Source organism: Vidua chalybeata, chromosome 21 (assembly GCF_026979565.1).
Source record: "Vidua chalybeata isolate OUT-0048 chromosome 21, bVidCha1 merged haplotype, whole genome shotgun sequence".
Taxonomy (NCBI): domain Eukaryota; kingdom Metazoa; phylum Chordata; class Aves; order Passeriformes; family Viduidae; genus Vidua; species Vidua chalybeata.
This window is the reverse complement of record NC_071550.1, coordinates 4,675,628-4,699,567: the sequence shown is the minus strand read 5'-3', so window position 1 is coordinate 4,699,567 and position 23,940 is coordinate 4,675,628. Positions and strand designations below refer to the sequence as shown.

The following is a 23,940-nucleotide window of genomic DNA, read 5'->3' as shown; positions in this document are numbered from 1 at the left end:
GTTTTTTCACTGTTCTGCCTTGTCCCAGTTTTGACAGTGACCTTGAAAGCCTGCGCAACGATTTGATGAAAACTACTTTGAAATCACATGCCAAACCTTTGCCCAAAGCACCTGGTAATTTATTATTTCTTCCTGCCATAAATGTGAATTACCTTTTTTTTTGACTTGCAGTTTGACTGTAGACTAATAACTGCCTTCCATTTTCCAGCTAAGCTGTCCCCAGTGAAGCAGGCACAGTTGAGGAATTTCCTAGCCAAGAGGAAAACTCCACCAGTTAGGTCTACAGCTCCAGGTAAACTTTTAGTGACTACAGAACTAGTCTCATATGCTTTCCAGGAGGGTGACTTGCTTGTTGTGGGACTGAGACCTGAAATTAGCTTTTGACTACTCAACCCCTGCTTCTCCTTTCCTGTTCTCCCATCTGCTCTCAGGAGGGCTTGCCTTCAGTTGCTGTCTGGTTGAAGGCTGCTTTTCCAGGCAGTTAAGAAGACAAATCCTATCAATGCATGAGTAAAACGAGCCAATAGGAGAGCATCCTAAAATAGGGTGCATTTGTCATTGCTGTTACATTGGATGGTTCCCTCAACTTAATACTGAATTTTGGTTTTGATGTTGCAGCAAGTTTGTCCCGATCTGCCTTCCTGTCCACAAGATATTACGAAGATTTGGATGAAGTCAGCTCAACATCCTCAGTTTCCCAGTCACTGGAGAATGATGATTCCCAAGCAGTGGACCAGGAGGAAGAGGCTGCCCCAGTCCAAGTCCCTCGTCATGCTCCTGTGGTCCGAACTCCCTCAGTCCAGCCTGGTTTGATGGCTCAGTCTCCATCCTTTGGGAAACAGCACCACCTGGGTACTTTGTGTGAGTTGTGTTTGCAGTGTCTCTTCTCGATGTGGTCTTGTGGGTGGCTTTAACTACTGTATTATCCATTGCCAGTGCTTCAGGCCCTGGAGAAGAGTGATTGCAGGATACAGATTTACTTTTCTAGGTTCCCAGGAGCAGTAACAGAGTGGCTTTGTAACCTCATGAACTTGAGCTAAAAGCACTAAAACGCCTTGACTCACTGTCTGGGTTTTTGTGATAGCCTGGTTCTTTCAAAGTGCAGTGACCTAAAATATTGCCCAAAGACTAAGAAACTAGAGTACTACTGCATTTGTGGCCAAGGTTAGGAGTTCTGAGCCCAGCAAGTCTCAGTAAGAACTGCATTTGCATACATTCAGTTTTCCTTGTGCAAGAGAGATTTCTTTAATCCCTGCAACCAGAGAGAAAAATAAGGTGTCAGCAGAAGTGTCTGTTACAGCAAACTGGAAGTCCTTTAAGGCATTAAAATGACATCTATTGAGACTTACTAAGTTCCTTGGGATATACCAAAATCTGCCAGGGACAGATTGTGTTGATTGTTTGAATGGCCTGCACATGAGTCCTGTCAGAAGGAAGCTGTGTACTTAGAGGAACTGCAGTTCAGCAAAGGCTTTCAAAGGCTCCCTGATTTATAGAGAAACATTTAACTAATACTTTCGTTAATTTGTTTTTTTTTTTTAGTGCCTACATCTTCAAACAGAATCATCCCACAAGGGGCAGACAGTACAATGCTTGCAACAAAGACTGTGAAACATGGAGCCCCTGCTCCCACTGTCACTGTTCCAGCACCACAAGCAGCTGCTGCTGCTGCAGCTCTGCAGAGGCAGATGGCTGCTAACCAGTCCCCAGGTAAAAGGATGGCTAATTGCCCAAGTGACCTCTGAGCAGCTGAATGGGGCTTTAACAGGGATTTAGTGCTCTCAGAGGAGGAGATCATCAAACAAAATGTGGCACACATCTGTAATTGTTGTATCTCTGAGCTATCCAGCGTTCCTTTGTCTTCCTTTTTCCTGTAAGCTGCTAGTACAAAATACCTGAGAAACTCCCATTTCTGTTAACAGAAGATGTTACAACGTTTGTAAGAGAGAGTTCATAATAGTTTTGGTCAGCAAGCAAAAAATGTACCAACTGTATAGATTGCTGCCCACTTCTTTTGTCCTTAATGAAATCTGAGATTCCAAATGTTTCGGGCCAGGTACACTATGTATGTTTTAGAATCTTGGATGGATCTTTTTGGAATTATTCAGGCCATACTGAATTAAATGAAATGCTTAATATGGAGTTTTTCTTTACATATTTTTTTTTTCCCTCCGATTTTTTTTTTCTGTTCCTTAAAGCTGTGAGCACCTCCTTGACTGAATCAACTCTGAAGACTGTTCCTCAGGTGGTGAATGTTCGAGAGCTCAAGTCTGGTGCAGTGAGCCCAGCAGTTTCTGCAGTAATAGGGTGAGTGAGTGCTGCCCTTCTTTCGGGTGGCCTTTGGTAGCATTTGCACTGGAGCACATCTGCCAGTGGGGAGCAGTAGCAGTGTTTTACTGAGTCTGGCTGTGTAAGACCTAAAGTGGGTGCATTTAGACAAGAGTATTGGGTTTGTGGATTGAAAGAAAGAAAGACAGACTGACTTTACCAGGTCATTCAAGGAGTTGCTAATGGCTTGTCCTGAACAAATGATGAGACCAGTATTAACTGGTCTTAACCAGTATTAACTCCTTCTCCATTTGTCTGTATTAATCTCCTTCTCCATTTGTCTGTGAAATGCATTTATGTGCATCCTCTCCTTTTGGGATTCAGTGGCTTTACTGCTAATAAGAAATTTGGCCCTGGTATCTCTCAAATCACTACCTCTGTTCTACCTCTTTCAGTGAGGGAATTGCAGCCCTCTGTCACTGAGTGTGGTCTGTGACTTCAGGCTGTCCAGATGTTTTCCTTCTACTTTGTCGTCCTTTGCTGAGAGAATCTTCTCTGGAGTTACGCCTCTTCTGTCTGTTCCCAGATTCACCCCCTGAAGGGAGGGAGAACTGTGCTCTAGCTTTTCTGGAAACTTGTCTCAAATGTTTTGACATCAGAATTTTGACTGAGGGGTTGGGTGTCACTAGGGGTCAGTCACTTTGGAACACTACTGAGCTGCAGGGCTCTTCCTCAGGAGTGAACTAGGAACGTCTGGTATTTAACCTTGAATTTGTTACCATTTCTTGTGAGTTAGCTGTAACACTTGCCTTCCCTACTCTGCTTCCTGCAGACAGCAGCCAGCTCAGCTCATTCCAGAGATTTCTGCCTTATCACCAGGCTCTGTCACCAGCCTAGAACTAGGCTTTTCCCCTGTCATTGTAATGACCTTGGAACTGTCTTTGCCTGAAGTTCTTGCTGTTGCTTAAGACCAGGGCAGTGCATGGCCAGTTCTGGGCTGGGGATGGGAGGGCAGTACTGAGAAGTCTGTGCAAAGTTGGGCTTACATGAAGAGGGATAAATTCACCACATATCTCTGATTATATATGGAGTTGCAAATGCTTTATCCATATAACTGTGAGCTGTATGTGCAGCTCCTGGAACAATTGCTGTTGTTGCATCACCATTGGCTTTCACACATTTGTGTGTACTCTTCACCAATTCCAAAGGTGGAATTCCTTAGATTCAACTTCTTAAAAAGGGAACAGTCTCATAGTGGTAGTACTCAACTAGAGACCTTTACATTTACTCCATGGTTTCTGTTGCATTTTAATTGAGTAACAGCTTGGGTGCTTTTTGCTATTTTATTTCTTCCTTAAAAGTGATGAACTGGAATGGGGAGGGAAATTGCTACATCTTTTGAAAGTCAAATTTGCAGACACCTCTACTTGGGAATTTTCTGGCTAAAAGTAGTGTGACCAGTAAGAGTTCTCCACCCTCTGTTTCATCAGAACTATGATTGAAAAAAAAAGTAGAAAGTACTGGCTGTGCATAGAGAAGGTTGTGAGTGAGCAATATGCAATGAGATTGGTTTTCACTTGAACTGTAGCTAAAGACTGTCTTACTTTCAAGTAGTTTTAGACTGGCAGTATTGATTGATCTCTCTAATTTATAGAGCACCAGCTAGCTTGATATCTTGGAGGCTTTCTACAGTTTTACCTTATAGCTGACCTCATAAAAATGTACTTTCTAAAAATTCTACCCAAATGAACCGTGCTTGCCAGTCAGATTCAGCACTAAAATGAAGAGCATTCACCCAGCAAAGTTAATTCACCAGTTTTTGCTACTTCAGACATCGTGGCTCTCTTTTGCTGCCACAGCACACTCTTTGAATGGTAAGCAGAAATGATTTTTTTAGTTATCAGTTGTTCAGTGGCCTATGACTGGGTGTGTTGGTGGTCCCAGTCCAGTTACTAATACACAGTTTTTCAGTGAAAAAAAAAAAAAAAAAAAAAATCCTTTTTCCACAACTGAAGTCAAACCCAGCATTTTCACAGCATTGTCAAGTGATCTTGAGATCAAGTCCCAATCTCTCATGAATTTCACAGACTTTTTGTTGTTTTCTTTTTGTTCAGTATAAGCTTGAAATTTACAGCTGCACCATCCCAACACCAACTTTTTCCAGTGTTAATCTTCAAGTTTTCATTGTTTGCTGTACTTCTGCTTTGGGCAGAGGGAAAAACCAGGCCAGGCAATGTAGAGAGAGTACTCATGGCTGGAAGGAAGGAAGGACTTTCTAGTAAAGCAAAGCTGTTTAAGGCACAAAACCATATCCAAGACCAAATGTCCATGCAAAATGTTTCATGTGTGTGTCCTTTTCCTTTGGAATATGGTAGAAAATTCCTGTGAATTGGCCTGCAGCTGACCAAACAGTACATGCAGTTTGGGAATCCTCGTGCTTTAGCAGACAGACAACTTTGGATGCCCAAGTTTGCTCACTGTCTGGGATTTGTGGCCTCAGCCAGAAATTGGTTATTGCCTTAGGGAACTTCTGGTCTGAGTCAAGATGGAGAGAACCTGCCTGGGTAAGAAAGCTGGGCTTTGCCACCAAGAGGATGCAATCATGGTTGAATTTAAGCTTCTGAAATTTTCTGGTATTGGCCAGTGAAGCTTCTGAACCTGGTGGGCCACAGACTTGAGGAGATGCTAAAACTGGTTGGCTGTTCCCAAGTTGCACTGATTTGATTTGTTAGTGCCCCACAGTGCCAAGGTCAGATCCTGCACCCCATGAGATGCTGCCATTCTGCAGCAATTGTCTGGGGGTTTTTATTTCATGGTCAAAAATACCAAACTTACAAGGTAGAATGCAGGTTAATTTTATCATAGTTCTTGCCATGACTTTGTCAATGTTTATAGTACACTTCAAAGACAGGAAATGCTCCCTCCACCCCTTCCCCACTTTGCCTCCTTACTCAGCATTTCTAAGCATTGCGTGTACGTGTCTGGACTCCACATTGTGAAGGAAGCTGCTTAAAATTGTTATCCACTAGGCATAACATTGTAATCCCCTTACCTGCTGATTTTTCATCAATTCCCTGTAAAATAGAAAGCCCTGACTCTCTTCAGAGACAAGAGTGTCTGGAGAAGACTTGATCGTTTCAGTCTAGAGGTTTAAACACATTTACAGACTTCCTTTGTTAAATGTGGCTGATTCATTTAAGAGGTTTATTCTCTAATCAGATTTGTCCTTTTGGAGCTGTGTGTGGAATCTTTAATAGTGGCTGTTGTTCAAGGCTTCTGGGAGCTGTGCTTTTTGAGAGGAGAGGAAATCCTCTTTCAGACTAGTTATTCATATAATTATTTAATTTTTCTTTTTAAGATCATCTGTACCTCACTCTGCAGCCCAGGCAGTCCATCAAGTTTTGGCAACTGTTGCTACAAATCAAGCTAAACAGGTATTTTGATATAGAGCCCTTTCCCTGTGGAGTACTTACCTGGGCATGCTCAGCAGAGTTTGGGGGTTTAATTTTCATAGCTTGCCCTGCATTCTTGACAAACCATTCCTGTATCTGTGACCTTGACAGTGTGATGCCAGGCATATCTATGTTATGTCTTGCCTTTTCTCACTTCTGAAGACATGTAGCTTTCTAGTGGCCACAGCCTTGCTGCACTGAGGGTTGCAGCTAACAGCAAAGGAAGCTGTGTTAGGTAGCTACAACTAAATTTCACACAAAAAAAAGAAAGTTACAGGCAATCAAGGGAGAGAGTTCTGTATTACCCCGTTATTCTACTGAAAATATTGCTTAATGGTTGACAAGCTGCTGGGTTTTATATCTATGCATCAGAAAAACCCAATGCAGCAGTCTTTGTCCTCTGGAATCATCGAGCTGCTGCCCATGGAGGCTTGCTGACTTGTTGAAAAGGCTGAGGACTGACCCTGTATTTATGTGTCAAGACATAATGGGCCCAAGAGTGCAGAGCTCTTCTAAGTGCTGCAACCACCCACCACTATTTTATTCTTAAGTCACTGCATGACACTGGTAATAGCAAACCAGTGTCAGAAGGACCTTTGTTAATGGGCAGACTGCACTGACCTGAAGTGGTGCTGTGTTTTAGACACCTCTGACAAGCTCAATGAAGAGTCAGACTCCACCTTCCTCTGTGTGTGCACCCTCTCCTATGGCATCCACAGCTGCTCCAACATCATCTGGCAGCAAGATCTCAGGTGAGTTTTCTTTCTCTTGTGGAGATGGAAATAAGGCCTGGATGTCTCTTGCAACATGTCAGGGTGCACAGTCCAGAGAATGAGGATACTGAGGAGAAAAGATTTGCCTCCACTGAGAGGTTGCTGTGCCAGTCTTGAGGGGGAGAATTTGTAAAGCAAAAGTACAGAAGTGCAGGAGAGTGGTTTTCTATACTCCCTGTGTTTTGTCTGTTCCTGCCTCTAGAATTTAGTGACACAATTCCTTGTTCAGAGTGCACTCAAGGCTTGTAACTCTTATCAGGAAATGCTGAAAGCACATCTTCCACAAGGCTACTGTGGTTCGACAGCAAATTAAAAGCAGCTCTTTTGTTTTTAAAACGTTAAAATCCTGCTGATTTAAAACATTTTAAATGTGCTGATTTGATTTTTAGACACACAGAGGAGTACCTGAACAAGCTTGATCTAATTCAATTGAGCACTGAGGTGTAGGACCAACTTCAGAGCCAGTTCAGACTAGTCTCATCGAGTTGGGAAGCTTCTAAGGAAAGGAATGCTCAGTTTACAACTTAACAGGGAAAGAGGAAGCATTAGTGGAAGGAAGCAATTGATTTTTAATGTGTATTAGATAATAATGCTTGCATTGGACATGGTTTTATAAGCCTCTTTCATAAACGTCTGAAATCCATCTCTGTTGGTCTTTTGCCTTTAATCCGTGGATGTAGGTTGCCTCTTAGCCAGGGGTAAGAAGCAGTAAAAATAGCTAGGAATCATATTTGACTTGGCAAATGCTTCTTAAATTTTGGTTTATTGAAAATGTCAGCTCCTGAATTTGATAGCACTTCCTTTTTATTAGAAATTTATTAAATTATAGCCTGTCTGTGCAAGCTAATCCCTGCTTTTGTAATAGATGGATTACAGGGTGCTTTGTTTATATATTTTTTTTGTAAATTTATTTTAAAAGTATATTTATTTGTTGTTCTTGTAACTTACAGGACAAGGGACAGTAAAAACAGTTACAGCTGTTTCTTCTACTGTGACATCAGCGCAAGCAACAACTTCACAGCTTAACAAAACGTCCTTGTTTTCTTCTGCAGGGTCTGTATGAACATTAAGATTTCTCTGTAGTTGACATTAAATATGAGCATTGGCTGTTACAGCAGGTGTTGCCCACAAGCTGTGCAGTACTGTGAAATGGCACCTGCAGATGTTAGACTGGGAGGGCAGGGGTTGTACCAGGGTGCTTTGAAGACCTTGTTTGTGGAAGCCTGAGTGAGGTCTGAAGGTCTGTGAGACTTTGACACAATATCATGTTGCTCTGAGATTTTTCAGTTTATAACTAATCAAGAGTAAAGGATGACTGGCTTGCTTTTGGGGTTTATCTGCAGTGGACTGTTGAACAAGTTCCCAATTAGGACTTGAAATCTGTATACTGATGGTCACACTCCCTGAATTACTTATTCATTTTAATGAATAAGTAGAATAAAATTTGTGTTTTGGCTTGAAAAAGTAATCAGTTCATGAAGGTGACAAGAGGACGTCCCAAGCCATCTGGTGATATCTGTTACATAACAATAACACAAAGCAAGGCACGTGTTATGAACATACAGTTACTCTGAAATCTCTCTTATGGAATGGTATTTCAAGGATGGCAAAAATCTTTATTTGGTTATATCTTATGTTTAGGGGAGAGGGATGATTCCTTAGGAATGATTGTTTGAAATTCTGCATGGTTGGCAACATTAAGTCTTTCAAAATACACACACATTCAAATGGGTGGTTTCTTTCAGTTTTATCCATCTCTCTACATGTTTTTTAAGTGGATGCTACCCAAATGCCTTGCTGGGCTCTTCAGAGGGCTAAAAGAGTCCTTTTGAGTGATGGAAATTCAGATTCAAAAAGCAAACAACCCTGCCTTTGTCCCATGTGCAGTGCCTCAGTGTGTAAACCATATGCTAAATACAGTGCTGTTGTCAGTGATGTCTTAGTCCCATGGCCTGACTTCTATATCAGCAGCTGGTCTTTGAGAATCAGAAAAAGCTTAAAAAGCCTCAGGGAATGAAGATCTCTGCAAGACTCATTATGAAAGATCACAGTATTTTTGCAAGACAAAATATTTTCAGTCTAAAGTAGTCATGATAACTTTTCATTTTTGTCTTGCTATGAGTGATCTCCTTTTTGATGGATGGTTGTATCCAGTCATTCCCTTCTGCACATGCACTGATTCTTCCCTTTTAGCTCTTTCAAACTCTGGTTGCCCCTGTGGTTTTTTCTCTCACCAGTCTCCCCAAATCCATCAGATTTTGGTGCAAGGGGAAGAAATGCACAGCAGAAAGGAAAGAACATGGAAGGATGAGGGGTGGTCAAAAGAACTTTGAACCGTGACTCTCTTTAACCCTCTAGAAGCCTTTTCAGAGAGGGAACAAATGGAGCACTGTGTGTGTGTGTGCTTCTCTCTTCCTATTTAGTCCTTGGAGAAACTGCTCCTGTGTGCCTGGCTTTGTGCAAGTCTGTACTGGAAATCTGAGTCTCAGAGTTGTGCTCATCATATGGTTGGAAATTTCAGCACTTTGAGCTAAGTCATTCTTTCCCTTTCTCCCCTCTCCTCCTAGGTCTGTATTTAATTTTGGTGGTGTCACATCAGCTGCTTCATCACAGACGCTGCCCAACCTCACTCCCTCACAAGGTTAGTTTGGGACAGTGTGCAAAACCAGCATCTCTTCCCTCTTAATAGAGTGTTTACTCTTGCTAATCCATGTGGTTCTTTTTCTATATTACATTTATATTACTAGAATTACAATATATTTCATATTGCAATAACATTTCATACATATGCTGGGTTCTCCCCTGTAGTACACAGAAATCTGGGCCACCCACCTATCAATTAAGCAAAATATTTGTTGCCAAGAACATTTAGGAGACAGTAGTTTATGAAAAGGGTAACGTCTATAGTCATTTCCTCTGCTGTTTTTAATCTGTAGATTTAAAGTTGCTGAGGAGGATTGACATAGAACTGTTATCCAGTGAGCATTTAGCAATCAGAGGGAAGTGCTTGGAATGGCTTAGTGTTGCTTCCAAAATTGAAGTGACAATACACAGGCTGCCTTTTCATGTTATAGGTAGACCCTACTTGTCGAGTCTCATAAAAGGGAACTGATAAAATCTGCTTTGTAATATTTTTGAAGCTTTCTGCCTTTAATTTCAGTCTTGCAGATGAGATCATGCAGCCAAAAAATTTGCTCCCGATGTTGTTTGTTCCTCTGATAAAAGACATCACCTCTTCTTACAAATCTTGGCTCATTTCTATCCTTAGACCATCACAGCTACAGTAATGCTACTGATACTCTTGATGTTAAGCAGAGAGAGTGAAGTGGGCTTAAAATTTGGAGATTAACATAAAAGTTTAGGTAAATAACACAGATAAAGCAGGAGTGGGAGGTACAGGAGGCAGACTTGTAAACCACAGCATTGTGTGAAGGCAGGTACTTCACTCTGTTCTGTGAGCTGGTAGGAACACCTTGTCTCTGTAATTGGTAATGGAAGAACTACAGAATGTAATTTCAGGGCCTCAGGAGGGAAAAAAAAAGCTACATTATTGAGTGTCAGTTACCTAAATATACTTAACATAGAGGAGAACACAAGGATAATACCAGATCTGCGGAGAAGCTTTTACTCTTTGTTGTTTGATCTCCATGCAGATCTCCTGTATTTTGTCCAAACACCGGTTCAGTGTTTTCAAGTCAGAATTTGTTTGGTGCTCAGAAATGAAATGACAGTACATTAAATAAAACTAGGCCAGTCTCCCTTAAAACTTCAGCAGTTTCACACTGTTGGACAGCAGTGTAGGTTCGAAATGGAGCTGCTTTGGCAATTATATTTGGGAGTTTTTCTCTAGTTTTTCAAAGCTGAAAACAGGCTGTATCAAAACGGGTTGGTGGTCTATAAATAGCTGAATTTGTAAAGAAAGATTTGATTTTGTAGAAGACTGTTCAAGTGTCAGAAAGTATTTTTATGACCTTAACTGTTCTGAGCCATTGGTTTATAAAGAAAGTGCTGTAGTAAATGTCAGGAATTTTTTACCTGAACCAGGTAAGAAGCGGTGAAAGTGGTGTCAGTAGAAAATTATCTGTAATAACCAGGTCTTTCATGTTTTTATCAAACTGCTGAAAAAGAAATAGGAGTGAAAAGCTGGAGTTGTCGGTACTCAAAGAGAAGGATGGTTAAGTGGAGGCTGTGATGTGAGAGTAACAGTGTTTGTCACTGCCACCCTGGCCATAAAGGCTTCAGGTGTCACTGTTGCGTCCTGAATGGATATGAAGCTTGCAGTTACCTGGTGGACAGAGGCTTTATAGTTTTGAGGCAAGAGCACTGACAGTCTGTGAAGTACTAAAATGGACCATTATTGCAAGAATGATAAATGAGCTTTGCATACCCTAACTCGATTTATTACCTCTGTCTCTCTCACTGACAGCCCCTGCAAAAGAATCAGCCCAGCCGGATTCATTTTTGTTTGCTGGGAGTTCCAAACTTGGAGCAATTCCCGAGGGCTCCTTTGTATTTGGGTCCCACAAATCAGCAAGTGCTCCAGGAGGTGTAGCAGGAGGTAGCTCCTCAGCAGATGGCACCCAGTCAAACAAAGCTGCTGCAACATCATCTTCTGCTCCCTCCACAACCTCTGGCAAGTTGGATATTGCTCCATCCAAACCAGCAGATCACTTGTTTCAGGGCAGTCTGGCTGGGGAAACTCTTGGGAGCTTCTCAGGACTACGAGTTGGTCAAGTAGATGATAATGCCAAGACCACCAGTAAAGCACCATCTACCAGTGTTGCAGGAACACCGTCAACTAAAGTGTCTACAATACCTTCTGGGTTTAATTTTACTGCTCCCCTGACTTTAGGAAAAGCTGGAGAAGCTGCTTCAACATCAGTCACAGCAGCTGGCACTGCATCCCTGTCCAGCAGCACTAGTGCCACAGGCAGTCTCTTTGGCAATGTCCAGTTAACCAGCACAGGGTCTTCTGGGGTGTTTAATCTTGGAGGCTCTGGTGGCAGCAAACCCACCTTTTCCTTTGGTATTCAGCAAACAAACAGTATGAGCACTTCCACCTCTGCCCCTTCCACTCTCCCTGCTTCAACATCCCTCTCGTTTGGAGGTTTCTCAAGTTCGTCACAAACTGCTGTCCCTGCTACAACTTCCAGTAAGTCTGCAGGGGATGCCAAATTACCACCTGGGTCAGAAAAACCATCTGAAAACGAAGCTGTAGCAGCTGGGTCTTCACCTCCAGTGCCACAGCCCCAGGCACAGCTCTCAGAGCCGCATAAAGAACCCGCCTTACCCCAGGCCACAGCTGGGGACGTGGTCCCAGAGGGCTCTGGGACCACAGTGGCACCACCTGCCCCTGACACTGTGGCTGCTCCCACCTCCACCAGCGAGCTGAAGGCTCCGGTACCTCCTGCTGTCTCCACAGTCACCCCACCAGATCAGAATGTCTCAGCAACAGCCTCCACAGCAAGTGTTGCCTCTCCTGCAGAAGCCACAGGTGCCCCGGCTGCTACCTCTGATGTTACTACAGGTGTGCAGAGTCCAGCTGTTGTTGCCTCTGTGTTTGCCCCCACTTCTGCAGGCTCCTCGGTGTTCTCTCAGCCGCCAAGTTCCAGCTCTTCTGGCTCAGCGTTTACCCAGCCTGCCGGGGAAGCAGCTGCTGCTCCTTCCACACCACCTGTTTTTGGACAGCTCCCAGCAGGTACCACAGCATCCTCTCCATTTGGGCAGCTCACCACCAGCACTCTGTCCACAGCCACTGCCACCAGCCAGGCTGCCACCTCAGCCTTTGGTACTTCTGCTTTTGGCACCACCACCACAGGAGGCTTTGGCCAGCCAGCCTTTGGGCAAGCACCAGTCTTTGGACAACCCTCAAGCAGTTCTTCAAGTGGCTTTACCTTCAGCCAGTCTGGGTTTGGGACAATGCCAGCCTTTGGCCAGCCAGCAGCTTCCACAGCAGCCTCGAGCAGTGGGAATGTTTTTGGAGCCCCGGCCAGCACCAACAGCGCCAGCTCCTTCTCCTTTGGCCAGCCAGCCAGCACGGGCGGGGTGCTCTTTGGGCAGAGCAGCCCTCCCGTGTTTGGGCAGAGCTCTGGCTTTGGGCAAGGGGGATCTGTGTTTGGTAGCACTGCTGCTGTCACCACCACCACGTCCTCTGCTGGGTTCAGCTTCTGCCAGGCCTCAGGTAAGGGCAGAGCGTTGGCCCAGTGGCACTGTCTGGCTTGGAGTGTATCACTGGGGAAAGCAGGATGGCATCAATGCCTTTTTTTCCCCTATGGCACCTGATGGGTCTCATTTTTCTGGTTTGGTTTTGTTCTGTTTTGTTTTCAATTGGTAAGAACAAGAGCTGCAGTGTATGTGAGAAGCAGACTAATGTTGGAGGCAAAAGAAGCTTTTGCTCTGCTTCACTATTCATCAGCAGGCCTCTGAATGTAGCTTTGTCATCCAGTCCTGCCTTCATTTTTTACTTACTAGTCTACCTTAATTTAATTTTGAATTACATATTATCCTGCCTGTTGCACAATAACTGGAAGTGTTGTAAATTGTTGCACCAAAGGCACAGAGCAGCTCTGAGACCATAACCAAGGCAATGAATAAACACAGATGCAGCACTTCCTTCAGTGGCCTGCACTGAACAAATGCAACAGTGGATGCACAGACAGGTGTAATATTGTGTCATCAGCTAGGTTAGCCAAAAAAAATTTAAGCCCTCAAAGTGATAGGTTTGCAGGGGAAAAAATCTGTTAAATCCACTTTTGCATTTGGAAGCATCTCAAAATTAAATATAGCAGTAACACGAGCATCAGCTACCTATCCACACACTTAAATTGGATTCTTGCACAGACCAAACCTCCTTGGTCAGTCCCTTTTTGTTCTCCACATGCTCAGTATATTGTTGGGGCTTTTCCAAAGGTTTTTCTGTACAATCTTCAGAGAGCTCCCAGGGAAAAGTGACACATGCATAGTAATAATGGAGAGCATGTATTTCCAAGGAAGAAAAACTAATTAGGTTCATTTAATTAAAAATGATGGCACTGCAGGCAACTGCTTGCTCATTTTAACTACAGTAGCAGAGAATAGTTAAATTGTGGGAAGTGAACTCTGCTCGAGAAAGGTGTTCCTAATTATAGAGATGCAAGTTTTATTACAAAAGGCACATTTAAGTGAAGTGGGAAATGGAAAGGGGAGTTCTTTTTTTAATCAAAACATTTCATTATCTTTAACAGGAGTCTTCAGGTAACAAAGCTCAGATCTTCTTTACACAGGGGCAATCAGAATGCTCCAGTGCTTGTGCACGACTTGCAGTATTATTGTAGCCATTTTAACAGAAATCCAATTCTCTTAGTGTTAGCAACAATTCCACAGGTGAAAAGGCCTTCTATTGTCTATATTTAAGTTGGCCAAAGAGAGAATGAGAATGACTTTCACATAAACTTTCAATGTAATTTATTTTGTGTGTGTTTGCACATGCTTTGTATTTGTCCAGCCTAGATATGTTTGGTAACATCATTTGTATCCTCGTGTTTTGGCATGGAAGACCTGTCCTGATCCTGTCCTGGTCTAGTGTCACCTCCCTGAATGTCTTACACTGTGGTAATAGTTTTGGTGGTTGATTTTTTCTTTTTTCTCTTAGGTTTTGGTTCTAGTAACACAGGTTCTGTGTTTGGGCAAGCAGCAAATACTGGAGGCACTGTCTTTGGCCAGGCAAGTATTTATGGCTTTTCGTAGAAACAAAGGGCTGTTACATGTGGGGGACTTGGTCAGGGTTCCCTATTTCTGATATATTTTTAAAAAACACAGTGTTTGATGTGTTAAATAAAATGTGTCCTAGTCTGTACTGGAGATATTTGCTGTTGTGGTAAGCACCAGAGCATCTGCATGAATACCCCAGGGGGTATGGAGGCACAAACATTTTATCACATGCAAGATAAGATAGATGCAGTAAGTCTCCTGCCTTTATTCTATGCTAAGTGGAAAGTAGGGCAAGTGTAGGGCAAGTCTCAAAGGCATTATTCTGTGCTGTGGACAAGATTTAAGACAGACTTAAATAAAATTTCATGGCATTCTATTTCAGAAGGTGATTGCTGGCTGCTTTGTCAGCCCCTTCAGACATCCAGAGAAAAGGCCCAGGCAGAACAGCATTGGTGGGAACCTGTGCTGCTTTGACTTTGCTTAAATCCCTTTTTTTGTCCTTTTTGTGTTCTAGCAGCCATCTTCTTCCACTGGAAGCTTGTTTGGAACTGGAAGTGGTGGGAGAGGTGGGGGCTTCTTCAGTGGTTTGGGAGGAAAGCCAAGCCAGGATGCAGCCAATAAGAATCCCTTCAGTTCCTCCAGTGGAGGATTTGGATCCACAGCTTCCCAGAGTAAGTGAACAAAACAAGAATACAAAATGTGCTGTGATTTCCATCTGCTTTTGTGAGCCCATCTGCTTTTCTGCTGATTGTTTTTGCGTAAATTGTGTGTTAATATGAAAGGCTTTGAGGGAGTAACCAGAGTATGTGTGATGCGTAATCCAGAATTTTTCTTCTAGGTTTATGGAAAACAAGTAGGGAAGCCATTGAAACAAACAAGCAGATGCAAGAAGTGTGAATAATATCTATATTCTGTAGAGAATTCTTGTCTAAATCCTTCCTTAAAATTAAATACTCAAAATTCTTGTCACTGAATTTCTGCCTCCAACTTAGTTGGAAGTTAGAAAGCTTTGATCATCTCTCATCGCCCTAAGACTGTAAAAATTGCAAAGAATCAATATGTGAGGGAGAGAATGTTTATTAACCTCTGCCTAAATATTAATATCTTTATGCAGCACGTGCAAGGTACTTTATCAAAATTTGCTGTGACATATGGATAGGCAGGTAGAAAGCACAAAGAAGGGGAAGCAGTGGCTGAACGTGAAAGGTGGGAAACAAAGCAAAGCTGTAAAATTAGTGCTGCAAGTGGTTAGAAGTAGCACTTCAAGCCCTAAGAGAGAAAATCCATTTATTTTATTACATCTTTAATGACCCATTGGGATTAATGGTTGAGGTCAGTTTTCTAACCTTGCTAATTTAATCATTTAATGCAGTTCTGGGGTTTGTGATGAAACAAAACAGATGGTTCACCAGAGAAAAGCTTTGGTTGTTCTGTGTCCTGCCTCTAGTTGCAAAAACTCCCTGTAGGCTTATGAAGGATGAAAAAATGAGTTATTTCTCAGTAAGGCTGGAAAAGTTTGGCTCCTGCTTTAAGGTCCTGTTAGATAATTTTGTGTAGAAATACTGAGCATTGCCAAAAGAGCTGAGAACACTTAATTTGTGGTGTGCTGATATTTGTGTTGTCTGGGGATTTCTCACTTGAGGAATTGTCTTTTACTGACTGGGGCACAGGATGCATCTAAACAAATTATCCCTCTTGGTGATTTACTAGATTGCAGCAGTAAAGGGTTGTTAGTGGTCTATCAAATCCAGAATGGATCTTGGTGCAACTACAAAGTCCTGTAGGAATTAGGGAAAACTTGGCTTCTGCCTGTGTTGTTTTCAGCCTGATGTTCATTGTGTGCTTGGGGGTTGTGGAAAAAAAGTAATTTTCCCTTCTCCTGCTTCAGCTAATGAAGTGCAGTGTAGAATATTGTCTGCTCTGAGTATTGGCTGTTTATAAATATTCTTCATCTCCCCAGATTCTTCAAGCTTATTTGGAAACAGCGGAGCAAAGACTTTTGGCTTTGGCAGCTCCTTTGGAGAGCAGAAGCCTACGGGCACTTTCAGCTCTGGTGGTGGAAGTGTGGCCTCCCAAGGCTTTGGGTTCTCCAGTCCAAACAAAGCAGGTACTTTGGGAATGCACCCACTAGGGCAGCTCTCACTGTCTGGGAGATATTTGCTGTTCTACCACTTAGCTGTCCACAGCCTGGACTCGGTGCATGGACAAGAATTGTCTCTGAACAATAAATGAAAAATAATGGCTGAGTGAATGGAGCTTTAACTGGTGGGTCCAAGGCAGAATTTTACTCTCTCTTATGCAGCATCCAATAACCACCTCAAATCCTCAGGTGTTCATTCCAAAAATTCCCGTTGCAATTTAAGAGCTGAGAGCTGTGTAATTTAGTTCTGGTTTTATGTTCTGTAGAGTCAAGAGTACAGAACATGGAACTGAATAAATTTTTCCTATTTTAGATACTTCCTTGGACTATTACCTTACAAAGTTTGCTCTGGGTTTTGTAACCTCTTTTATCCCCATTTCACTACTTAAAATAGTGGAAAAAGGAAAGTGAAACATGTTAATATTCATTGCTAAAGAGAGTGTTTGCTGACCAAAGCTTCAGCCCCTGGGATAAATGCTCTTAACTTCCTAGAGATAGAGGTAACAAAATATCTGATCTGCCTTTAAATAATTCAGCCCTAGCATTTATTTTTTTTCCAGACCTTTTGTGTTTACAGCCAAACAGTATCCATTACCTTGGCATGGACTGGAATTTCACCCTGGGTATTAAAATGTACAGTGGTATCCCATCCTTATCCCTGGTCAAATAAAAGAGCAGGTGTCCTTCATGTTCCATGGTGAAACAAGCCAATAATATCAGCAGATGAACATAGAAAGAAATCATCTGGGTAGAAATGCATTCAGAGCTGCAGGAGGCAGCTAACCCCTGAACAGAAATTGCCAAGAGCAGAGATAAGTTCTCAATTCCCTGCAGGCAGTTCCACTGACCTGGCATTTAATCCTTCCATTTTAGTTTCCACCACTTAAACCAGGATTAGATCATACCCTACCTCCCAAATCTTTGCATCACTGAAGCACCTAAACCCCAAGTTTGCATCTACTCTCTGATCTTAAGAGATGGGGGAGACTAGCCAGTTGCAGTTTTCTTTCATGCATTCAGGCACTTCTCTGACCCATCTCTCTTGCAACAAAACACCCTGCAGATTGGAATTATTTCTATAAATTGGTGTCCCTATGATAGGATGAACATTATCTACCTGGAAAGCTGCTCTTTGTTTTCTCTCTCTGCATTATTGTTTATGTGATATTCTTGTCCCCTTTTTTGCCTCTGTTTTGCTCAGGTGGCTTCGGTGCTGCTCCAGTGTTTGGCAGCCCTCCCACTTTTGGGGGATCCCCTGGGTTTGGAGGGGTGCCAGCATTCGGTTCAGCCCCAACCTTTTCAAGCCCTCTGGGCTCAACGGGAGGCAAAGTGTTCGGCGAGGGGACGGCAGCAGCCAGCGCTGGAGGATTTGGGTAAGCCAGGGAAAACAACCTTCTTGCATGACAAGGTTATGCTTGGTTACCTCTGCTTTTACATGAAGAATGTGTTCTGTCATTGACTGGTAAGCTTGAAGTGTCCTTGGTTTGATTGTTTAAAAGACAAAACCAATTAAGGTATAAAACTAAAACTCGCACCCCAAAGGGAAGAATGAGTGTGATCATTTTAATGCTGGTAACTCCTGTGTTGAATCTTTAGCTTTTGAGATGTCAGCTTGCAACTCTGTGAGGAAATGCAGGGGTATTTTCTCTGTGTGCATTTAATGAGTGCAAACCTAGGACTACAAACTATGCCTAGCAAAGAAAATAACAATTATTGTTATCTGTTACTCTGTCCAGACACTTTATCCTCTGATTAGATTCGGGCTAGAAATGCTAATGAGAATTCAGGCTGTTCTCTCACCTGTGGGATGAGGCACTTGAAACGGTCTGTGCTCCCAGAGCTCTTTATATTTATCCCTCCCTGATTGTTTTCACCTGTTCCTGTGTCCCCTAAGCCTGTGCTTGGCACCAGAGCAGACAGCACATCATTCCTTGCTTTGTTCATCAAATACAAAATTCCAAACCTTGCCAAGCAGCTTCTGCAGGAGGCAGCAAATGCAGTTCTTCAGCATTGTGCTACCAGCCAGCAACACTCCTTCATGTCCTGCAGTTACAGTCAGACTGAACAGAGCCAATTAAAAAGAGAAAAACTTCCAGTGAGGAGAGGAAACCGGATGTCTCCCCAATCTTGGTGTTTATATATTTCACAAGTGTTTGTCTCTTAGTCTGGTTTCAGGAGGAACTGCCTTTAATAAGGCACAGGGGACATCCAGAAGTGTGATTTGTTAATTCCCTGTGGGCAGGTACCCCTGAGCTGGAACAGGCTTCAGCCAGGTGCTCCTGCTGTCCAGAATGTGCAGCAGATTGAGGAGTCCCTTTGGAAAGGGTGAAAATACAGGCAACTTAATTAAATCTCAAAAGAAGGATGTGTTTGTAGGGATGACTTGGCTTAAATCAACTGCTAGTTTGTTCAGTTACGACATCCAGCCATTGTGCTGCAGGATTTTGTACTCAGACTGGATCTGCTTAGTGACAACATGGAGAGTTTAAAGATAAAATGGGACTCAGAACAAGCAGCATGTTGATGGAAAAGAGGTCTTGCATAAGCAGTCTGCAGACTCAAGAAAGATAATTCAGTGACTTAACTTGTAGGAAGCTTTGACAATTTTTTCTCTACTAGAAAGGTACAGACTCTGATATTTTCAGAGTTTGCTGAGGATGTTGATTTTTAAAACTTTAAAGGAGTGTGCAGAATTCCCAGGCAGCTTTACAAAAATCCAAATCTCACCACAAAATGTTAAGCAATAGTTTAATTCTGCAGTATAGTGTAGCATCTGTGCAGGACTTCCTTTTTGCCTTTCTCTTGAAGTGAAACTTTAAAAATCCCAGTTCCAAAGAAGTCACTTGCAAGTACATGGTGTTGTATTAGCTCCAAGTTCCTGAGAATACTCTGCTGACTTAAATACATGTGATTCATACTGCTTCAATTCTGAAAAATCTGCATCACTCAATAAATTATGGGGGTGTCAGAAATAGAAACCACTACACTTCTTCAGAGCCTGCAGTTCCAACTGTTGGTGGGCAAATAATGTTTTGCTTTTATAAACTAACCTCAAGTGCATCTCAGTTGTGCTTTGCACAGCAGCTTTACAAAAGACCTGAAAGTCTGGGCAAGATAGGTTGGATTAAATTGTTACCAGGCAATGACTGCATTTCACGTCTTTCATGTGTCTGGAAAAAATTTTCATATTAAGCTGTTTCTTACATAAACTCTGTGTAGCCTTTCCAACAGGCCTCTTCTGATTGCAGCTGAAAGGAGCAGTTTGAACCACAAGTTTTCTTGTCACTATTTTTACCTCCTCTTCCTTACACAAGATAGACAGGATTTGTGTGTTGTAGCACAGTCCTGAGAAGATGGAGCACTCTAAAACCTCTTGTTCTAAACACATCAGCCAATCTTGCTTCTTTTTAACAAAACTAAAAATATACCTGTTCTGCTTTTCTTGAGAAAAGCACATTTTGTGGTTCTGAGTGCTGCCTGCAAGTACAGAGGTGAGAAGCCAAAGCAGGACCAGAGGTGCAGAGTCACTGAACTGCCCCTGGTATCTGCTGCTGCCTGTGGAAGCAGTGTGCACACTTGGCAGTGTCTGGGAGAGGAGAGGTGATGTCCTTTGCCAGGTGAATTGCTTGTCACATTGCTACCAGGGCTGTCTTTTGTCTGGAGAGATAGCTTTTGATGTAGGTCTGTGTTTTGGGGTTTTTTAAGTCTCCTAGATGTGGATGGATGGAGAGGTGGGTTAACGTGCTGTCAGGTTGTGTTTTAAGTGAGAAATGACAGGAGTTTGTGTGAGGCACAGCCTGGCAGAGCTGGCACACTGTGACATGTCCAGCTCTGCTCAGGCTGCTGCTGGGATTTAGGATTGTTGTGCACTTGCAGAGCTTGTAATTTGGAAATCTTGTGTCTGTATTTTGCCCAGTTTAAGTTAAACTTGAAGGTCCTTCTTTGAGAACATTTCTTATATTCAGAATGGAAGGAAGGGCAGAGAAACATACTGCATGTCATGGTCTCGTTAGTGTGTCACACTGAGAGCTTTGTGCTGCCTGGTTGGACAGAGTGGGTGGAGAAAGACACATTTCCATATATAAAAGTGTTTCTTATTTCAGTCCCCAAAGGCAATTAGGGAAGTGATTAGTTAGAGATGGTGGGAGAAGTGCCAGGTTGGTGCAGATCTTCAGGGAGGCACTGAAACCTTATGTGGTTCAAAATGGGGAGAGAAAGGAATTGAGAAATCTGCACATTTCTCTGTGCAATGGGGAAGGTACCCTCTGAAATCTGGGAATCTGGGTTCTATATCTGACTCTGCTTTGTGCTCTGGCTTTGAGCAGCTCACACCAATTCTGTGTTTGCTGCCCTGTGAAGTGAAATGATGCTTCACACAGGGGTGAATTCAAATAGTCCATTTGATGGCTGAAGTTGGTATTTCCAAGCACTTGAAAACATACTCAGTATAAACATGAACATATTTGTGTGGTGTGTGTCAAGAATGGGACCTTTCTATGTACAACAGTCTCCCAAAGCAGGAAATCTCTTTCCAAAATGAACAATTATTCACATCAGCTGGTTTCACCCTTTGATGTATCCTCATTTAAGGAGTGCACTGTTATCCTGGGTATGGGGACAAACTTCCAGTGTAAGTGAGAAGATGTTTGCAAACTCAGATTTTCTCTTTAAAACCTGCAGGTTTGGTGGTACCAGTAACAACACAGCATCATTTGGCACCTTGGCAAACCAGAACACGCCCACGTTTGGCTCCCTGTCCCAACAGGGCACAGGCTTTGGAACACAGAGCAGTGGATTCTCAGCTTTTGGGACAGGTGGAGGAGGTAGGAGAGGCTAAAATCACCCTAACAGCCCCCATGTCTCTGGTTTTCCCTGGAAATTGGGTGGGACTCCTCAGCTCCCTGCCAAAAATCTGCCCGGTGCTGTAGGGAAGGCACCATGTCCAGGAGAACTGAGGTGCAGGGTGGGGTATAGCACCTTCTCAGGCTTCAGCTCCTAATTCCATCACTGATCTGCTGTGTGCAATGCCAGCACATCACTACTGCTCTGCACACCTCATCTGATTATTGCTTTTCACCCCTTTTGTGGACTTGCTCGTTCTCCTCAAAGGAAAATACTGAGAAATAAGGAATATTTGTTCAGTACCATGTGCTTGGGTATCAGTGCTGTAAGTACTTAGTGTTAGAGGAATATGCACTGAAAAACTGAGCTGGAACACCAACAGCCACATGTTTGTCTGCTGCAGTTCAGTGAAGCCACAGTGATTTAGCCAGGGCTGCGAGCAGAGCCCGTGCAAGGCCACGTTCCCTGGTGGCTGCCTGACACCAGGGGTCTGCATTAAGCACAAACCACCTCCAGAAAGCAGCTCAGGGAGAGAGGAGCAAAGCAGGCACATTGTCTGCAGGGCTGCTAATGAATGACCTGGCTGATGAGCAGTGAAAGCCAAGCCCTCTTAGGAGCCAGGCAAGTCACATCTCTTGTAGATGGAGATTTGACTTTCATTGTTTGCCCATCGCTTTTCTCCTGGCCTAAGGCAGGAAAGAAATATTTTTCAATCTGTGTGTGGGAAGGGACATTTACTACAAATCCTACGCATTCATTTTCCCTTTTACCAACTATTTTTCTATCTTGCTTTTCTTTCAGGGTTTGGTTTTGGATCACCTAACACGTAAGTACCATTTTGTGTCTTAACTCTTCCTTAAAAATAGGAATTGAATCAGAATAAAGAGTGGAATGGTTTACAAGAGCAAACTCTGAAAATAGCATTTAAATACTAGTTCTGATTTCCATTTTGGTAATGCTGCAGAGGTCAAGGTCCAGGCTCTGGATGTGAGCTTTCCAGTGAGGTTTACCTGTCTCTTAAGAGAAAACTTCCACTTGGATCGTGCTCCTTCTCCACCACTCAAGGACAGGATGTGTGTGCTCAAGCTGTGTGTGTGAATCAGGAGTCTGCTCCATTTATCAGGTTGAAACAAGGAATGAAATCAATTGGTACTTTTGTGGCTGAAGTGAGATGATGATTTACAGTTAAAGGTTAACTCTGTCATCTGCTCTGCCTCTGCCTGGCTGGATCCCTTCCAGCAAGTTTCTTAAACTTTGTTTCCCTGTCAGATAGTGAGAACATGGATCTCTGCAGATGGCAGCCTCTAGAATAAGCACAATTATATCTAGTCAGTGCATGTTGCTGCAAGCTCAGGTAAAAGAGGCTGGAAATACTTGAGTGTTCTCATAAAAAGCTCCTGGTACTAGGGAGACTGGAGGTTTGATTGAGAGATCTGCTGAATTAATGCTGCCTGAGAGAGGCTCTAGCACTCACTGCTGTGGTTTTCTTTTTATCTTGCTCCACAGATCTTCCTCTGGATTTAGTGGATGGAGAAGCTAGGAACATCCTGAACTTTTCCTGTAGCTCCTGCATTCATGAGTCACCCACATGATCAATACTCAACCAGCTTTTCTTCTAAATACAAGTTCTCAGACTTTTTTTTTTTTTTTTAAGAAAAATATTTTGCTTATTTTTATGCAATACTTGCTCTCACTCTATATTAAACTATTTTATCTGGCTTGATGTTTTATGTGGTGGAAGGGTTTATTATCTCCCTGCATCAAGAGGAGATGAATGTATGCTGAGCTCAGCTTTCTCTTGTCCATCCCTTGCCTACACAAGGGAGTAGCTCCAGTTGGTTCCTGACATAAACCAGCACATTTTTCATTAATAGAATGCCTGATTATCCCAGGCTCTGAAGAAGGGGCTGAGGTTTGGCCTGCTAATTTTAAGTCTAGGATGGGGCACATGCTTATCTCAGTGAAGTGCTGAAACTGAGTCATGTGTGAGCCAGAGGCTTAGTGGAGAAATAGGAAATTATCTGGGAAGAAGCTGGCAGCGTGCAGAGCACGTTCCCATGGCAGTAACATTCAGCAAAGAGGTGGGAAGTAAAAGCTCTCCTATTTTTACCTTTCTGTAAATCTTACAGAACTCAAAAAATGGAGCTCAGGTTCTGGGGAAAACTTCTGGCCCTGGAAGCAGACACATGACCTCCATCTAGAGCCATTAGTGATTTTGCTTTTTTTTTTTTTTTTGTTTTTTTTTTTACTTTGGTTGTCGGATTCTACAGTTGGATACTTTTTTTTTTTTTTCTAACAGAGATGAAATTGTGCTTTTTTTCCCTGTAGCTTTTGGCTTTAGTCAATATCATTTGTGAAATTCTCATGTGCTTATACTTGAACATACTAAACAAATGTTTTAAAGAATGCCCCGAAGGCTTCTGGACAAACACTTTTTCTATTTGAATGCATCTGACCTCCATGAAACCTCCAAATGATGCAATCAGGTTTTGTTGCTCTGTGGATAACACATTTGAAATAGCAGCTCCTGTGTTAGCTGTGTCCATGAAGATTGAATGGGCTTTTCTTCTTGGTCCTATTAGGATGTTTTGGGGAGTTCTGCATTTTCTGTTTTCAGCAGAAACATGTATTGTTTCTTTTTCTCTTCTTCTTTACCATCACATGATAGGATGACAGGTGACATTTTCTGGTTTGGTGGATGTGATCAGTTTTGGGAATTGTAAATAATTGATAACTTCTTGTTTTCATATCCCTTATAAACTTATATTTTTCAGCA

At 42.7% G+C, this 23,940-nt stretch overlaps 1 protein-coding gene across 2 annotated transcripts in view; it reads left to right on the top strand.

Moving 5' to 3' along the window:
* The window catches only part of NUP214 (nucleoporin 214), a 39,792-nt gene extending 15,852 nt beyond the window's left edge, over positions 1-23,940 (top strand). The window contains exons 20-36 of one of the 2 annotated variants that reach the window (XM_053962210.1): positions 29-114; positions 209-292; positions 619-861; positions 1,543-1,710; positions 2,199-2,307; positions 5,627-5,702; positions 6,364-6,472; positions 7,444-7,546; positions 9,061-9,134; positions 10,920-12,674; positions 14,124-14,194; positions 14,700-14,853; positions 16,143-16,289; positions 17,524-17,695; positions 21,003-21,145; positions 21,966-21,990; positions 22,671-23,940. In XM_053962210.1, coding sequence (XP_053818185.1) covers positions 29-114; positions 209-292; positions 619-861; positions 1,543-1,710; positions 2,199-2,307; positions 5,627-5,702; positions 6,364-6,472; positions 7,444-7,546; positions 9,061-9,134; positions 10,920-12,674; positions 14,124-14,194; positions 14,700-14,853; positions 16,143-16,289; positions 17,524-17,695; positions 21,003-21,145; positions 21,966-21,990; positions 22,671-22,704 — 3,553 coding nt within the window. In that variant the 3' untranslated portion in view covers positions 22,705-23,940. Of the gene's footprint in view, positions 1-28; positions 115-208; positions 293-618; positions 862-1,542; positions 1,711-2,198; positions 2,308-5,626; positions 5,703-6,363; positions 6,473-7,443; positions 7,547-9,060; positions 9,135-10,919; positions 12,675-14,123; positions 14,195-14,696; positions 14,854-16,142; positions 16,290-17,523; positions 17,696-21,002; positions 21,146-21,965; positions 21,991-22,670 lie in introns of both variants that reach the window. The other variant, XM_053962209.1, reaches the window with a different exon arrangement.